Consider the following 17,728-nt stretch of genomic DNA (forward strand, 5'->3'; position numbering starts at 1 on the left):
TTCTGCTCTGATCCCGGAAACCTGAGGGGTCACTTAAGTTTGTTCTCACCTCTCCCTCCCCCCTTGGGGCATCCAGTGGAGAATGGTGCCGCTCTGAGACCCGGAGAACCAAGAAGGCAGTCGGGCCGAAATCTTTCCGGGACGCCCATGCTGGAAGCGCAGGAGTGGTGGGGGCTTCTTGTGGGGACGGGTCGGCGGGGATCCAGTCCACCGCCGCTCCGGAGGTGGGAATGCGCCTGTTCGCACACAGGGCAGCCACTGAGGAGCCGGTGCCCGGCGTTCCTGGAGCTGCCCACCATCGCCCGCGACCCCGAGCCGAGGTTTCTCTCCTGGGCTGCCCCCACGGAGCGCAAACCCGGTCCGCCGGTCTCCCGGCTCGGCGCATCGGGGCCAAACTCCACCGCGGGCGCACGGTTCCTGCCCGGGGGGCTGCCGGAGCCGCCACTCACCACGAGTTGTCCTCCGCCCTGCGGCGGGGCCACTGTCCGCCTCCGCCGGTTCTGCTGGCTCGACACCACGGACACCTCCCCGGCCACCATCCTCCATCCCAGGGGCTCGCTTCGGGCACCCAGGTGGGGATGGACGGGTGGAGACGCCGACTCCTCGTGAACCAACATCGCCTCCGATTGACATGACCCCAGCCTCTGACGTGGCCATGCCCCCGGTAAGGCTGCACCCTGTGACTTGCCCCCACCCTCTGACCTCCGACCAGGCCATGCCCATTGAAGAGGCCCCGACCTCTAACCTAACCCCACCCAACAAGCAGCTCGCACTCACAGACACCATCCCATCCGACTAGGCACTTCCCTCCAAACAGGCTCCATCCACTGACCGCACCCTGGCCTTCAACCTGACCGCGGGAACAGACCTTGCCCCTCTCTCTGACCAGGTCCCTCCCTCTGGTCAGTCCCACTTGTCTGACAAAGTCTCTGCAGAGTACCTCCTGGGTTGCAGGCCCTCGGTGAGGAACCCCTCCAAGGGTTGTCCCCCTTGAGTGAAAACCTCCCACCCAGTAATCTTCCCCCTCAGCCAGGCCCTAGACCCCCAGCTGCTCCTTCAGGGATGCCCACTGGGTCGGAGAACCCTGCGAGAGCCTCCCCTCGGAGGGTACCAGTGGGACCGGGCCGAAAGCGGATCACAGCAAAGGGCAGTACAAGGACCGAGGAGTTGAGGGGAAATGTCAGAATCAGATTTATTATTATTGATGAATTTTATTGTTTTGCTGCAGCAGTACGATGTACAATGTAAAAAAAACACCTAAAAAATAAACAGTGCAGAAGGAATATTGTGGTGGTGTTCATGGACCATTCAGAAATCTGATGGCAGAGGGCAAGAAGCTTCTGGTGGTAATGAGAAGATGGTAACATGTCCCGGCTGGTGAGGGTCCTTAGTGATGGATGCTGCCTTCCTGAAGCTGTCTTTCCCGGCGGGGAGGGCTGCACCTGTGTCCGCAACCCTCTGCAGCCTCTTTCAGCGCTGCAAATTGGAGCCTTTGCTGCTGGGGGTGTTGAAGCAATGGGAGGAGAAAACAGCTGGAACTCTGAGCCAGCGCCAGTGAGAGCAGCAGTGATGGCTGTACGTGTAGACAAATCACCTTAACTCCACTGATTGGAATCAAATCTAATGGAACACCGCCAGGCCGAGATATACACTTTATTTCTCTGTCCACTGACGCTGCCTGATGTTCTGAGTACTTCCTGTTTAGTTTTAGAGTAAAATCGTGGTCCGGTTTTGATTTTTTTTTTCAGTTCTAGTGAATTCAGTTGTGACTCTTGGAAAGGAGACTGATAAGTTCATGAAGTGAGGACTGGCTGGACTCTTTCACAAACTGAAACCACTTACTGCTGTAAGCTTCCTGTGATTCTCTAGTTTTGCCAAACACTGAGGTTGTGTAGAAATACTGCATCTTTGTATTTCAAGCCTGTGTTCTTCAGAATTGAGTTGATGGTTCACAAGGCTACACACCTTGGCAGGATCTAGAGGGCTGGCATAGACTTGATGGGCTGAATGGTTGCTTGTGTGTTGTAAGAATTGTGATTGTAACCTGACTATGGGCTAGGCTGGAGCCAGCTTAAGCTGCTGGGCAGAGCAGTGTATCTGAATCATTGTGAAGAAATGCTTTCTGTGCTCGTGGGATTGACTTGCAGCTGTGCAGAGAGAGTGGGCTGCTTTCTCTGGTCCACCGGGGGAAGGTCACATTAATGTGGCTGGTCAACCTGCTGACATAGACTGGTGATCTGGATGGAGGAACAACACCTCATATTCTGTCTGGGTAGTCAAACCTGATGGCATCAACATCTTGTCTAGCTTCCAGTAATTACCCCTCTCTGTCTGACTCCCTTTTTATCTGTTACCCCATTTCCTATTCTGGTTACCCACTCACCCCTTCTTGTCCTCTACCATTAGACCCGCCCATCACCTCCCTCTGATTCGCCATCTTCCTTCTCTCCTTGTCTGCTGTTCTCTCCTATCAGAATCCTCCTCTTTCCATTTACCAGCTCCTAACTTCTCACATCATTCCCCCCCCACCCATCCACCTTCCCCTCACCTGTAACCTGTCAGCTTGTACCCCCCCCCCCTTTCCCCACCTTCTCATTCTGGCTTCTGCCCCCTTCCTTTCCAGTCCTGATGAAAAGTCTTGGCCCGGAATGTTAACCGTTTACTTGCCTTCACTGACGCTGCCTGAATTGTGTGTTTCTCCGGATTTCCAACATCGACGGAATGTGGTGACCCGGAGGAAGTTGTTCAAGTGCGATTCTGGCAAACGGGGATTTGAAATTCAGTTAAGTAAAGTTGGGATCACTGCTTGTGACAGTGATTAAAATCTGTCTGGTTTATGTACAATAGGTCCACAGCCAATGGTGGAAACGCTCAGCAAGCCAAGCAGTGTCAGTGGAGAGAGAACCAATGCGAGCATTTCATTATCAAAGACCTTCATAGATCATCGAACAGTCCAGCACTGGACAGGCCATTCAACGTGCGATGGTGCACCAGTCTTTATTTAGATACGGTGTGGAGTAGGGCCCTTGAGCCCCACGGCCCGAAACCCACCAACTTAACCCTGGCCTAATCATGGGACAGCCGGCTGATGGCATAGTGGCATCAGTGCTGGACTTCAGGGCGAGAGATCGAATCCAGCCGGCTCCCGTTAAGAGCTGGTGATCTCTTTAATAAAAAGAAACCTCACCTGGCAGAAGTCAATGGCAAACCACTGCTGTAACTTGCCTAGTACGCGATTTCCCCAGTGCGCCAGAGCGGCGTGAAAGGGGGTCGTCCACTACCTGGAAATAATTCAGGATGCGACCTACCTTACCTTAATCATGGGACAATTCATGATGACCGATTAACCTGAGGGAGGAAACCAGAGCACCCGGGGAAACACGCCCTTTCCTGGGGGGAAGGTACAAGCGTGCTTACAGAGGATGCTGGAATTGAACTTTGAACTGCGACATCCCAAGCTGTGCTACAGTGGCACCCCATCTTGATGACAATTTACAGTCAAGGGTTTTGAAGAAAAGTCTTCCGCTTGGTGTGTAATCTCTCCCTCCACAGATACTGCCTGGGCAGCTGAGCGTTTCCAATGTTGTCTGCTCATTGCAGCAACTATTCCCTCCGTTTCCAGGGTTACCGAGTCAATTCCGATGGATGAGCTGACCAGGCCGTCGCTTGTGCCTGGAGGCGTCATATCCTCAGCGGATTAGGGAGAAGGCTGTGCTCGCCTGCCCAGTACTGACCGGGCAGAGGGGGCTGTCGTTCTGGTACCACGTGGGTGAGTGGTGAGAGGCAAACAGTGTGCATCTGGTTCCAGGCTTCAGTGCGAGGAAGGTGGCCAGTGACGAAGGATCTGATGGTGAGCAGAGATCCAGCTTGAGGTATTGTGTGCGTGTGCGTGTGTGCATGTGAGTCCTCTGTGTGTGTTTTAGCTCTTCGTGTGCTCTGCGGTGTGTGTGAGTCAGTGGAATCTACCGGACACAGATACAGAGAGGGACTCTTTCCTATAGGATTGCTCAAAGTTCAAAGTGAATTTATTATCAAAGAATGTATGTTATCACATATTTTACCTTGAGGTGCATTTTCTTGTAGCCATTTACAAGAAAGCTGGCTGGTGGTGTAGTGGCATCAGCACTGGACTGGGGCGAGTGGTCCTGGGTTTGAATCCAGCTGGCTCCTTGTATGCTTTCCATCTATGCTGGGTGGCGCATTGAGGTAGTGACTTGGCCTCGTTTTTTTTTAAACAGACAAAATGCTAAAGAAATGGCAAGGTTGCCACCCAATGTGCCACAAGGCATGGAGAGAAGCAACAATTTGCAAGAAAAATAAAGACATACAATTTTCATAAATTGTACCATAAACAAAGACTGACAAACGACCAATGTGCAAAAGAAGACAACTAAATTTTAAAAAAGTAATCCTGAGATCGAGTTGTAAAGAGACCTTGAAAGTGAGCCTGTGGGTTGTGGAATCAACTCAGAGTTGTCCACACTGGTTCAGGAGTCTGGTGGTTGTAGGGTAATAACTAATCCTGAACCTGGTGGTGTAGGTCTTAAAGTAGAGAGAAAAGAGCATGGCAGGGTTCCTTCGTGGGCACTGCTTTCTCATGGTGATGTACTCGTTGGCGAAGTGGGCTTTTCCTGTGACGGACTGGGCTGTATCCGCCATTTTCTGTCGTCCTCTCTGTTCCTGGGCTTTGGTGTTTCCACACCGGCCGTGATGCAACCAGTTAGTTTACTCTCCACTGTGCACCTACAGAAGCTGGTCAGTTTTTGGTGACGCGCTGAATCTGTGCAAAACCTCAAAGAAAGTAGAGATGCTTTCTCCCCTTTGTGAAGGGACTTGTGCTAGTCCTAAGACAGATCCTCCGCTAGGTTAACACCAAGGAATTTAATGCTACTGACCCTCTCCTGCTCTGATTCCCTAATGAGATCTCTGCTGTTTCGACCTGGACCTCTTTGGTTGTGCTGATGTTGAGTGGGAAATTGTTGTGATGCCAGTTAACCCGATCTTCAATCTCTCTATGTGCCAATTCGTCTCAACCTTTGACTCTGCCAACAACCGTGGGGCTGTCGACAAACTTCCTTAAGTACTGGAGCTGTACCTAGCCACACAATCAAAGTTATAAAGTGAGTAAAACTTGAGCAGGGCACATTTACATAGTGCTTTTAACTTTGCATCTCCCATAGCTTCTAAAGTGCTCTGACCAATGTAATATGGAAAACTTGGGGTTAACCCCGTGCTGAAGACCTTGCCTTTACCTTGCTGATCCGGGGAATGAAGGGAACTTGCCAGCCTTTCACAATGATGTTTTACAACCTTTCATAGCCAAGAGTGAGGGAGACAGCCTTCTGCAGCCCAGTGGTGAATTCAGCAGCCGCTGACAGATTGGATGTGACACTTCACGTTGGAAACTGAAGTACGAGAGCTCCTCATACTGGCACAAGCCGTTGCTGGGAACCGGGGTCACAAGTGGCTAAAGGCCAAGGTGGACCTGTCCCCCAGTGGACAGGCATATTGAATAAGTCAAGATCTGACCAATCAGAAAGAGCTGAAGGAAGAACTGGGCTGTGGGATCTGTCTCCACTGTCCTGTCTGCTCTTTCACTTTCACACTGTGCAATTTCCACAGCCGGTGAAACCTTGACAACTATCCTGAGGTGCATATTTGTACTGCCCGTGCAATCATTGAGCTTATAGTCAAAGTCAAGTTTATTCTCCTCTGCACTAGTCCTATTACAATCTTGCATCACAGGCACATAGCGTCAGATACGCAGCATTCACAAAAAACATTAAAACCTAAATTAAACACAAGTTGCACATAACTTTATATTAAAAAAAATACAATTAGAACAAACAAATACGAAGTCCACTTTAGTTCAAAGTAGTTATAGTGTAGTGGTTAGGGTTTTATCCATTGGTTCAAGATCTGAATGGTTGAAGGGAACTAGCTATTCTTGAACCTGGGTTTCAGGCTTCCTGCCCAGAGGTAACAGGGAGAAGATGGCGTGGACTGGATGGTGGGGACCTTTGATGAATCTTCTTGAGACAGCACCTCCTGCAGAGACCACTTTTGGTGGGGAGGGGTGTGCTCACGACACACTGGATGGAGTCCATTATTCTCTGCAGCTTCTTGCATTCGTGCACATTTAAATTGCCGTACCAGACCATGATGCAATCAGTCAGAACATTTTTGTACATCTTCAGATGTTTGTTAGTGTTCGACGTCTCGCTGGCCCTCTTCGAGTCTAAGGTTGACCCAGTTTCAGCCTCAAGCTCAGTGCCCACATATTTGGAATGTGATAAGTTAGAAACTTTGTCCCTAAAATGTACCTTGTTCTAGAGTCGTACAGCGTAGAAACAGGCCCTATGGCCTAACTGGTCCTTGCCAACTAAGATGTTCATCCAAGTTAGTCCCATTTGCCCACATCTGACACAGTTGAAAAATCATTGATCTGAAACATTAACTAACAAAAATTACAAGAGGATCTCAGCAGGTGAGGCAGCTTCTATGGAGGGGAATAAGGAGTCAACGTTTCAGACCGAGACTCTTCATATTCCTCTCCATAGACGCTGCCTGACCCGCTGAGTTCCTCCAGCATTGTGTGTGTGTGTGTGTTGCTCTGGATTTCCAGCATCTGCAGGGTCCCTTGTGTTCCTGAGATACTAACTTCTGTTACTCTCTCCAAATGTGCTGCCTGATCTGTTACCGATCACGGCACTTTCTGCTTCAGTTTCCGTTTTGCAGTGTGTGCAGTGCTTTGTTTTTCCTGGACTACAGATTAACAGAGTTAACGGCAAGACCAGCTCATCCTTCAGAGCTGCCTGTAGGTTTGAAAGGTGCACAGTCTGGGCTAATCTTCCTTGGGGGGACAGTTTCAGATCAAATATCGAGTTGGGGGGTCAACAATGAAAGCTGAGAGACTGCCAGATTGTGTCCGAGGTTAGCTCAACTTGGGTCAGTTTTAGATAGGAAGAGATGAAGGTGTAAACATTGGCATTGACTGCTTGGGCCAAATGGCCTAATTCTCTGCCGTAGTATCTGTCACTAGCACAGGAGAAGCCCATGGTCTTGATGTTGGGATGTTCCTGTAGCTCCTGACCAGTGACTGAGTCTTTAGGAGATAATTGAAGGTGTTCTGCGGTGAGCTGACGGAACAACGCAGCAGGGCTGAGCTGCACCGCGACAGGAGGCAGCGGGCCCCAAACTGCCAACCACCTCGAAGGAAAGGAAGGAGTCTCACCTGGATGGTGGACTTGTGATCCCAGATTCCTTGGCAGGTCACCGTTAACGCCTGTGCTCGCACGCACAAGCCGAGCCTGTCTGGTCTGCAATGTAAAGCACTTTCAGAGCTTAGAGCTCTCTCTCTAATACCTGGCTTTCTCCCTTCTACTGGTTTCCAGAATGTATTTAGGAGAGACGAAATAAATGATTGGAATGTACTTTTGTCTTCCGGATTCCAGAGTTGCTAGGCTAATGTTCTAGATGTTTTAACCTCTTTAAACCTTGTCACTATAAGGATTTTCTGTGGCACCTTTTGCAGCCTCAAGCATTTTACAAACAGAAGTATTTAAAAGCGGTCACTGTTATGCTGTTGGAAATGAAGTGCATTCTGCATAGAGAGCTCCTGCAAACAGTGATGCAACCGTGATTGGATTGATGTTTACTTTCTGGTGTAGCGTAGGTCTGGGGACTGCCTTGCACGCAGTGAGGGGGGTTCAGCTGGATGGTGCCTCCTCTGACTGTGCCAAGTTCCAGCAGAATGTCAGCCTAGAACTTGCGTCCAACTCTCTTTCTGGGATTCGAACCCACCACCTTCTGACTCGGTGTAGAAAGTAACTTGTTAACTGACCGGTTAGTGCAAGCACATTGTAAAACAAGTACAGGTTTTGAATTTATTAAGTCTGTCTGTTGCCGAGGCTGAGACCAGTGAGACTTCTCATCTGTTCTTCCGCTGTCCTTTCCTTCTTCAGGGGAGTACTGGGCACGGGGGTGGGAGGGGGGAGGTTGCTGATGTAGGCAAAGACTGACCTCAGTCTCAATTATACCCTAACTCACCACAAAGGGCAACACGGTAGTGTAGCAGTTAGTGTGACTCTGTTACAGCATGGGCCATCGGCGTTCAGCGTTCAAACCCGCCAACCTCTATAAGGTCTTCCCTGAGCAGTGTACAGATCTCCTCCCACAATCCACAGGGGTTGTTAGCAGTGCAGCTCGAAGGGCTGCAGCTCTAAAATTTGTGAGAAGATCTAAATATCTGGGGGAGAACGCAAGACAACAGATGCTAGAATCAGGAGCGACAAACAATCTGCTGGAGGAAGTCAAAAGGTTGGGGTGGGGGGAGGCAGAATGTGTTCTGGGTTGAAACACAACATTGGGACTGAGAGTGGAGAGGGGTGACAGTTGTGGGGAAAGACAATGGAGGGACAGGAGTCAGCGGTGATGGGTGGACTGAGGAAGGGTGAAAGATGATGGGCGGGTTGTGCCAGGTAGGGAATCCTGGGGGAATATGTCTTTGATTTAAGAAGCAAATTTTTTCCCCTCTGTGTACAGACTGGGAGTTACTCTCTGCCTGAATGAATAAAAAGAATGTATTTCATCTTGGTTTTTGAAATCCTGTGACTTTTTCCCCCTCTCATCAGAGAGCCAAAGGCCCAGAGTGTGATGATCATAGAAAAGTCACCACAGGAGATATTTTTATGGCCCATCGTGTCTCACGTTGACCCAGATATACAAAGCTAATTCAATGCAGAGTTATTGGACAAGAATCTACAATTGATCAGATTTAATTTAATACTTTGTTCACCTTGTGAAGTAGTTCAATTGAACTCCCTAACGAAGGTGGTGTTAAACCGTGAAAGCAATGAGCTTTTGCTGTGTAACCTAGTGCATACCAACCAATCACAGTGGGCTCACCACAGTTATGTTGATGCAGCCCCTTCTAACCTGGCTGTACTTGTTATTTTGGATTGTTCTCTAGGTACTCATGTGCAGATGGTGTCACTCTTCCTGCAGCACAGGAAATTCTGCAGGTGCTGGGAATCTTGTACAATGCACACAAAATGCTGGCGAACTCAGCAGGTCTGCTGGGAATAAACTGTTGACATTTTGGGTTGAGACCCTTCTTTGGGACTGGGAAGGAAGGGGCCAGAAGGTGGGAAGTGTTGTAGTTGGGGGTGGCACAATGGCAGTGTGGTTAGCACAGTGCTTCACAGGGCAGACGACCTGGGTTCAGTTCCCTCCGCTGACTGTATGTTCTCCCCGTGACCACGTGGGTTTCCCCCTGTGTGCTTGGGTTTCCTCCCACAGTCCCAATATGTACCGATTGGTAGGTTAATTGGTAAGTTGTCCTGTGATTAGGCTTGGATTAAATGGGGGGTTTTTGTGTGGTATGGCTCGGAGGGCTGGGGGATGTGTTGCACGCGGGGCCTCCAAACAAAAGGTGTGAGGAGGGGAAGGTGTCAGGTGATGGGTGACACCAGGTGAGGGCTAAGGTGGGTTTGTGGTGAAGGGGGTTGAAATAAGAAGCTGGAAGGTGATAGGTGGAAGAGGTCAATGCTGAAGAAGGAGGAATCTAATAGGACAGGACAGTGGACCATGGAAGAAAGGGAGGGAGGTGACGAGCAAGGTTCTACTTCACCAAATGATGAATTTATGTGTGATCAATAAAACCTCCAGCGGAGAGCAGAACCACATTCGACGTTAAAGAGCTTTTCTTTTATATATTCTCAGAATGTCCATAGGCTTAAATCTGGGTCCCCTGCATGTCAATTCATTGGAAAGGTTTCTCTGCTTGCTGTGCAGGAGAGGGATAGTAAATTGGCTGTAATGGGATGGTGGTGCAGACTGGGCCAAATGGTTTGCTGCTCCTATGAAACTATAGGTATTTTGGCCAGGCCAGGGGCTTCTTCCAAAAGTATTATTTGATCTTGCAGTGTGTATATTGACTAGTCAGAACGTATTATCTCCATTCACTGCACAAATGCACCAATGTATCTGTAGACGGGAAGACCAGCAAGATTCGGGCGTCTTCCTGTTGGTCTCAACCCCGGGAGCAGAGCCCTGTGATGGACTGAGGGATGAAGCTCGGAGCAGCCAGTCTGCAGGGCAAGGGCAAGAGCCTGGTGGCTACAGAGCTCTCCTCAGCCTACACGGGGCCACAGGAGCAGGGAGGACATCTTACCTACTCCTCCGCACCTGAACAGCAGAATGGAGATGTGAGAGTGGAATCGTCCACGCTGCTCAGGGGGTTAGGCAGATGGATGGTTCACATTTTGATTAAAGACTCCTTTTTTCCCCTCTTTTCCCCTTCTCCCCTCCCCCTAACTGTCAGGTGAGTCAAGAGGAGGCATTTTCCTCTTGTGCTCCCTCCCCTCATCCTCCCCATCTCCCCTGTCCGTCAAGCGCTGTTCAAAGAGCCACTGAGAGCTATGGGTTCCTCTGCCCCTTCACTTTCCTCTTTACACCTGCTGATTATTCTCAGTCTTGAACTAAGTGGCCTCGTATACTGCAGGCTGAATCCGGTCTCCGTTCACGAGGGGCCAGAGTCTGGAGAGTCGGGAGTCATTCATTAGTTTTATGAAACTGTACGGAATGGGAACAGGACCTCCACTGTCAGTTGATCTACCTCAACACCATTTCCTGCACTGTCTTGCACACCCTTGTAGATCCACGTTCAATTAACGCAGTGACTGACTGTCTGGAGTAACGATTTCCATTGGCCCTGCACTCCACTGAGGACGTTTCTTGTTTCAGTCTGAAATTGCCCATCCTGATTGTCACCTCCCCAGCCAAAGGCACGTCTTACTGCTTCCAGGCTGTGCTTTTCATTTCCAAAGCAAACCTGCTGTCCCCAGGACCAGGGGACCATTCTGCCGTCTTCCCTATTCTATCAGGCAAGTTACAAAAGCCACAGGCTCGAGGATAGCTTCCACTCCGCTGTGACAAGACTCTTCAACAGTTCCATTGTATGATCAGATGGACTCCTGACTTCACCATCTTGCCCCTTGTGGTTTACCTGCCCTGCCCTTCCTCTGTTGCACTTCATTCTGTTATTATTTCACCTTGTACTCAGTCGGTGCAATGATTTAATCTGTACGAACAGCGTGCAGAACAAGTTTCATACCACAACAATAATCAGCCAATTTCACTTTTGTTTCCAGTACTCTGCTAACCCTTCAGGGTCAGGGCTGTGCTTTCTGGGAAGACCAGGGCATAAAAGAGTAGATAGGATCTCACCGTTAGTCAATTAATGTTTTAAGCGAGGGTATCAAACAAGGTCGTATGAGTAGAGAGTAAAGAGTGTTGTCAGTTTGCTGGGGGTGTGTTATCAGAAACAAGTTTATTATCACTGATGTGTTGTGAAATCTATTGTTTTATGGTAACAGTTCCAGTGCAGGATATAAAAATCTCTACAAGTTACAATAACTGAATAAATGGTGCAGAGGAGGATTATTGAGATAGTGTTCATGGGTTTGTGGGCCATTCAGAACTCTGATGGAAGGGAAGAAGCTGTTTCTAAAACTTTTGGGTGTGGGTCTTCAGACTCTTGTACCTCCTCCCTGATGGTAGCAATGAAAAGAGGGCATGTCCTGGAGTCTTTAGAGATGGGTACCACCTTCCTGCAGTGCTACCTCCTTGGAGGTGAGGGGGATTGTGCCCGTGATGGATAAATCACCAGGACAAGATGTGATTTATCCCAGGCTGCAATGGGAAGTAGGAGAAAAGGTTGCTGGGACATTGGGTGAGATTCTTGTATCATCACTGGACAAGTGAGAAACAGATTATTAGGGGATGGCAAATGTGGTCTTCCTTCAAAGAAGGGCAGCAGTGAAGACAGTGATAATTACAGACTTGAGAACCACTCATCAGTGGTAGGGAGATAAGAGAGAGGCAAAGACTGATCAGAGATATCCATGGCTTTGTCAAGAAGGGCAAATCCTACCAGGAGTATTTTTTTTTTAAGTATATTGACGAAGGCAGTGTAATAGGTTAAAGAGACGTCAGGAAGGTCTTCAACAAGGTCCCACATGGGAGACTAGTCCAAACGGATAGAGGATGGCAACCGGAGAGGGTGCAGAGGGGATTCACAAGATCACAAAAGCTGCCTTCGTCAAACAGGTGAAGTAGAAAACAATATTGAATTGAATTGTCTTTATTACTTATATCCTTCACATACATGAGTAAAAATACTTTTACATTATGTCTCTGTCTAAATGTGCAATGCATAGTGATTTGTAATAAATAGTACATACAACATAACATAGAAATACAATTGTATCAGTGTCAGTTCATCAGTCTGATGGCCTGGTGGAAGAAGCTGTCCCGGTGCCCGTTGGTCCTGGTTCTTATGCTGCGGTACCGTTTTCCGGATGGTTGCAGTTTGTGGTTGGGGCGACTCTGGTCCCCAATGATCCTTCGGGCGCTTTTTACACACCTGGCTTTGTAAATGTGATCAATTGAACTTTAGACAGTATCCATTCATCTTTGGTACTGATGTACAAATGGCAAAGGGTCAACTCCACTGTGCTGTGCTGACGTGGTGAGATTTCAGAACAGCAAAGGAAACTCGTAGGCAAACCGATAGCAATGGAGTGTTTACAGGGATCCCATGAACACAAACGGAGGGAAAAATTGCAAATCAAAGTAACTGACTTTCTGACCAACAAAAAAATTGGTGTCTCCAACACCGTGGCTTTCATAATGGGCCAGGTCTTGGCACAGGTAACATTAGCACTGAAGTATGACAAATAACTGCATTAAGTTGTGACAAATCTCCTATGTGGAAGTGTGTGTCTGTCTCTGTCCCTCTGTCTGAGTGAGTGTTGCAAGACATCTCTCTCCTTCTTCTACCCATCCTGCACCCAAGCCACTGCCCAGTAAAATGAAATCTTGCCTGGAAAAATCTGTTGGAATCCTTTGAGGAAGTAACAGGCAGGAAAGACAAAGGGGAATGGGTGGATGTTCAAAAGGATTTTCAGAAGGCCTTTGACAAAGTGCTGCATCTGAGGCTGCTAAACAAGATAAGAGCCCATGGTATTACTGGAAAGATGGACAGAATATTGGTTGACAAACAGGGGGCGTGGAGTGAAAATAAAGAGGGCCTTAGTGGAGTTCTGCAGGGTGTGGAAACCTCTTCTTTTTTTTCCTATGGTTCACTCTCCTCTCCTATCAGATTCCTTCCTTTCCAGCCATTTATCTTTCCTACCCACCTGGCTTCGCCTATCACCTAGTTATCCTCCTTCCCTCTCCCACCTTTTTAATATGGGATCTTCCCTTTTCCTTTCCAGTCCTGAAGAAGGGTTTTGGCCTGAGATGACAACAGTTCCTCCCAGTCTGGATGTAGGGTGTAAGTTGAATGAAGAGTTAAAATTGGCATGTCGCAAAGGTTGTCATGGGGGATTTCAACATGCAGGTAGACTGGGAGAATCAGAATGGTACTGGACCCCAGGAAAGGGAGTTTGTGGAGTGCCTCCGAGATGGATTCATAGAACAGCTTGTACTGGAGCCTACCAGGGAGAAGGCAATTCTAGATTTAGTGTTGTGCAATGAACCGGATTTGATCAGGGACCTCGAGGTAAAGGAACCATTAGGAGGTAGTGACCATAATATGATATGTTTTAACCTACAATTTGAGAAGGAGAAGGGAAAATCGGATGTGTCAGTATTACAGTTGAACAAAGGGAACTATGGAGCTATGAGGGAGGAGCTGGTCAAAGTTCAATGGAACAATACCCTAGCAGGGAAGACAGTGGAACAACAGTGGCAGGTATTTCTGGGAATAATGCAGGATCGGTTCATTCCAAAGAGGAAAAAAGATCCTAAGGGGAGTAAGGGGCAGCCGTGGCTGACGAGGGAAGTAAAGGGCAGTGTAAAAATAAAAGAGAAGAAGTATAACATAGCAAAAATGATAGGGAAACCAGAGGACTGGGAAGCTTTTAAAGAGCAACAGAAGATAACAAAAAAGGCAATACACCAAGAAAAAATGAGGTACGAAGGTAAACTAGCCAAGAATATAAAGGAGGATAGTAAAAGCTTCTTTAGGTATGTGAATAGCAAAAAAATAGTTAATACCAAAATTGGGCCATTGAAGACAGAAACAGGTGAATTTATTATGGAGAACAAGGAAATGGCAGATGAGTTGAACAGGTACTTTGGATCTGTCTTCACTGGGGAAGACACAAACAATCTCCCAGATGTAATAGTGGCCAAAGGAACTAGGGTAAAGGATGAACTGAAGGAAATTTATATTAAGCAAGAAACGGTGCTGGATAGACTGTTGAGTCTGAAGGCTGATAAGTCCCTGGGACCTGATGGTCTGCATCCCAGGGTACTTAAAGAGGTAACTCTAGAAATCGTGGGCGCATTGGTAATCATTTTCCAATGTTCTATAGATTCAGGAACAGTTCCTGCTGATTGGAGGGTGGCTAATGTTGTCCCACTTTTCAAGAAAGGAGGGAAAGAGAAAACAGGGAATTATAGACCGGTTAGCCTGACGTCAATGGTGGGAAAGATGCTGGAATCAATTATAAAAGAGGAAATTATGACACATTTGGATAGCAGTAGAAGGATCAGTCCAAGTCAGCATGGATTTATGAAGGGAAAATCCTGCTTGACTAATCTTCTGGAGTCTTTTGAGGATGTAACTATGAAAATGGACAAGGGTGAGCCAGTGGATGTAGTGTACCTGGACTTCCAGAAAGCTTTTAATAAAGTCCCACATAGGAGATTAGTGGGCAAAATTAGGGCACATGGTATTGGGGACAGAGTACTGAAATGGATTGAAAATTGGCTGGCTGACAGGAACAATGAGTAGTGATTAACGGGTCCCTTTTGGAATGGCAGGCTGTGACCAGTGGGGTACCACAAGGTTGAGTGCTGGGACCGCAACTGTTTACAATATACATTAAGGATTTGGATGAAGGGATTGAAGGTAACATTAGCAAATTTGCTGATGACACAAAGCTGGGTGGCAGTGTGAAATATCAGGAGGATGTTATGAGAATGCAGGGTGACTTGGACAGGTTGGGTGAGTGGGCAAATATATGGCAGATGCAGTTTAATGTGGATAAATGTGAGGTTATCCACTTTGGTGGCAAGAACAGGAAGGCAGATTACTATCTAAATGGAGTCAAGTTAGGAAAAGGGGAAGTACAATGAGATCTAGGTGCTCTTGTACATCAGTCAATGAAAGCAAGCATGCAGGTACAGCAGGCAATGAAGAAAGCTAATGGCATGCTGGCTTTTATAACAAGAGGAATTGAGTATAGGAGTAAAGAAGTCCTTCTGCAGCTGTACAGGGCCCTGGTGAGACCCCACCTGGAGTATTGTGTGCAGTTCTGGTCTCCAAATTTGAGGAAGGACATTCTTGCCATTGAGGGAGTGCAGCGTAGGTTCACGTGGTTAATTCCCAGAATGGCGGGACTGTCATATGTTGAAAGATTGGAGCGACTGGGCTTGTATACACTGGAATTTAGAAGGGTGAGAGAGGATCTGATTGAAACATATAAGATTATTAAGGGATTGGACACACTGGAGGCAGGAAGCATGTTCCCGCTGATGGGTGAGTCCAGAACTAGAGGTCACAGTTTGAGAATAAGAGGTAGGCCATTTAGATCAGAGATGCGGAAAAACTTTTTCACCCAAAGAGTGGTGGATATGTGGAATGCTCTCCCCATCTCTGGATGCATTCAAGAGAGAGTTAGATAGATCTCTTATAGATAGCAGGGTCAAGGGATATGGGGAGAGGGCATGAACGGGGAACTGATTGTGTATGATCAGCCACGATCACAGTGAATGGTGGTGCTGGCTAGAAGGGCCAAATGGCCTACTCCTGCACCTACTGTCTATTGTCATTGTGTGTGTCTCTTTACTGTGTGTCAGTCATTAGAGTGTTGGAATCGATGGTCCCTTGGCCAAGTATGTCAATGTTACAAAGGTGGGTGGAGGGGTACTTAGTGCGAAGGAAGAAGAAGGACTTAGATCGGGAGAATGGGTAAAGAAGTGGCAGATGGAATACAGTGCAGGGAAGTGTATGGTCATGCACCTTAGGAGGAGGAATAAAAGCATTGACTATTTTCTAAACAAAGAGCAAATTCAGAAATCAGAGCTGCAAAGGGCCTTGGACCTCTTTTGCAATGTTTCCTGCATCTTTCATCACCCTGTTCATGTGTTGATTTAGTTCAGTGACTCAAATAACAATGTTAGCAGGGAGGAGAGGTAACAGCATGTGTTTCTTGGCATTCCTCTACCTTTGTCATACAGTCCACTGAACTCGTACCAAACATAAATCACCCATTCATTCTCCCCAAATTTTCTTAAAGCTTCTGCCAGATTCTACCCCTTCTGTACATATCTGCAGCAAGTTAGAGTGGCCGATGAACTCACTGACCGGTGTGTCTTTGGGATGTGGGATGAAAGAGCATTAGTGCTGGTTTTAAGCAGAAGGTGCGTTGCCTTTGAAATGTTAATATTTCATTTCTGTGTGTCTGGCTTCACCACAGCAGCACCAAGCCCTTGTGTTTGGGGCATTATTATCCAAGATCTGACTGAACATAATTGGATGGAGACCCACGTATCTGAAACTGACATCAAGTTCGGTAAAATCGTTTGCACAGTGAATGGAATATTAAACTACAAGGATGTCAGCAGGTCGATAGGCTGGTGAAGGAGCAGCCCGGCACTCTTTGCTTTGAGCGGCTGGTGCATTGACTACAGGAGCTGGGACATCATGTTACAGCTGTACAAAGCCTTGGTGAGAGCACACGGAGTATTGTGCTCAGTTCTGGTCACCCAGCTACAGGAAGGACGTCATTGGGTTGGAAAAGGTACAAGAAAGATTTACAAGGCTGTGCCCAAGACTGGATGGCTTGAGGAATAAATAAGAAACTGGATAATTTGGGGCTTTTTTCCCCCGTGGATAGTAGGCTCGGTTATATACCTGAGAGTGGATTATAGGATTCTTCCCAGGGCAAGGGTGTCTACATTCAGAGGGCAAAGGCTTAAGGTGAGAAGGGGTAATTTTAAAAGGGACATGAAAGTCAGGTTTTTATAACCATATAACAATTACAGCACGGAAACAGGCCATCTTGGCCCTTCTAGTCCATGACGAACGCTTACTCTCACATAGTCCCACCGACCCGCACTCAGCCCATAACCCTCCATTCCTTTCCTGTCCATATACCTATCCAATTTCACTTTAAATGACAATACTGAACCTGCCTCTATCACTTCTACTGGAAGCTCGTTCCACACAGCTACCACTCTCTAAGTAAAGAAGTTCCCCCTCATGTTACCCCTAAACCTTTGCCCCTTAACTCTCAACTCACATCCTCTTGTTTGAATCTCCCCTACTCTCAATGGAAAAAACTATGTCAACCATGTCAACTCTATCTATCCCCTTCATAATTATAAGTACCTCTATCAAGTCCCCCCTCAACCTTCTATGTTCCAAAGAATAAAGACCTAACTTGTTCAATCTTTCCCTATAACTTAGGTGCTGAAACCCAGGTAACATTCTAGTAAATCTCCTCTGTACTCTCTCTATTTTGTTGACATCTTTCCTATAATTCAGACTTTCACCCAGAGTCCAGTAGATATGTGTAATCAGCTGCCAGAGGAAGGGTTAGAGGTGGGTATGATTACATTGACAGTTAGATAGTTAGGAAAGTTTAGAGTGATTATGTTAAGTAGGACCAGCTCAGAAAGGCATGTGGACAGCATGGACCCAGATGGGCTG

The 17,728-nt window shown here is 47.5% G+C and overlaps 1 protein-coding gene across 1 annotated transcript in view; it reads left to right on the top strand.

Annotated features, from left to right (window-relative positions):
- The window catches only part of LOC132397954 (low choriolytic enzyme-like), a 29,971-nt gene extending 13,314 nt beyond the window's left edge, over window positions 1-16,657 (top strand). Inside the window, exon 9 of the mRNA XM_059976829.1 lies at window positions 16,494-16,657. Coding sequence (XP_059832812.1) covers window positions 16,494-16,657 — 164 coding nt within the window. The remainder of the gene's footprint in view (window positions 1-16,493) is intronic.
- Window positions 16,658-17,728: the final 1,071 nt, after the last annotated feature.

Source organism: Hypanus sabinus, chromosome 1 (genome assembly GCF_030144855.1).
Source record: "Hypanus sabinus isolate sHypSab1 chromosome 1, sHypSab1.hap1, whole genome shotgun sequence".
Taxonomy (NCBI): Eukaryota; Metazoa; Chordata; class Chondrichthyes; order Myliobatiformes; family Dasyatidae; genus Hypanus; species Hypanus sabinus.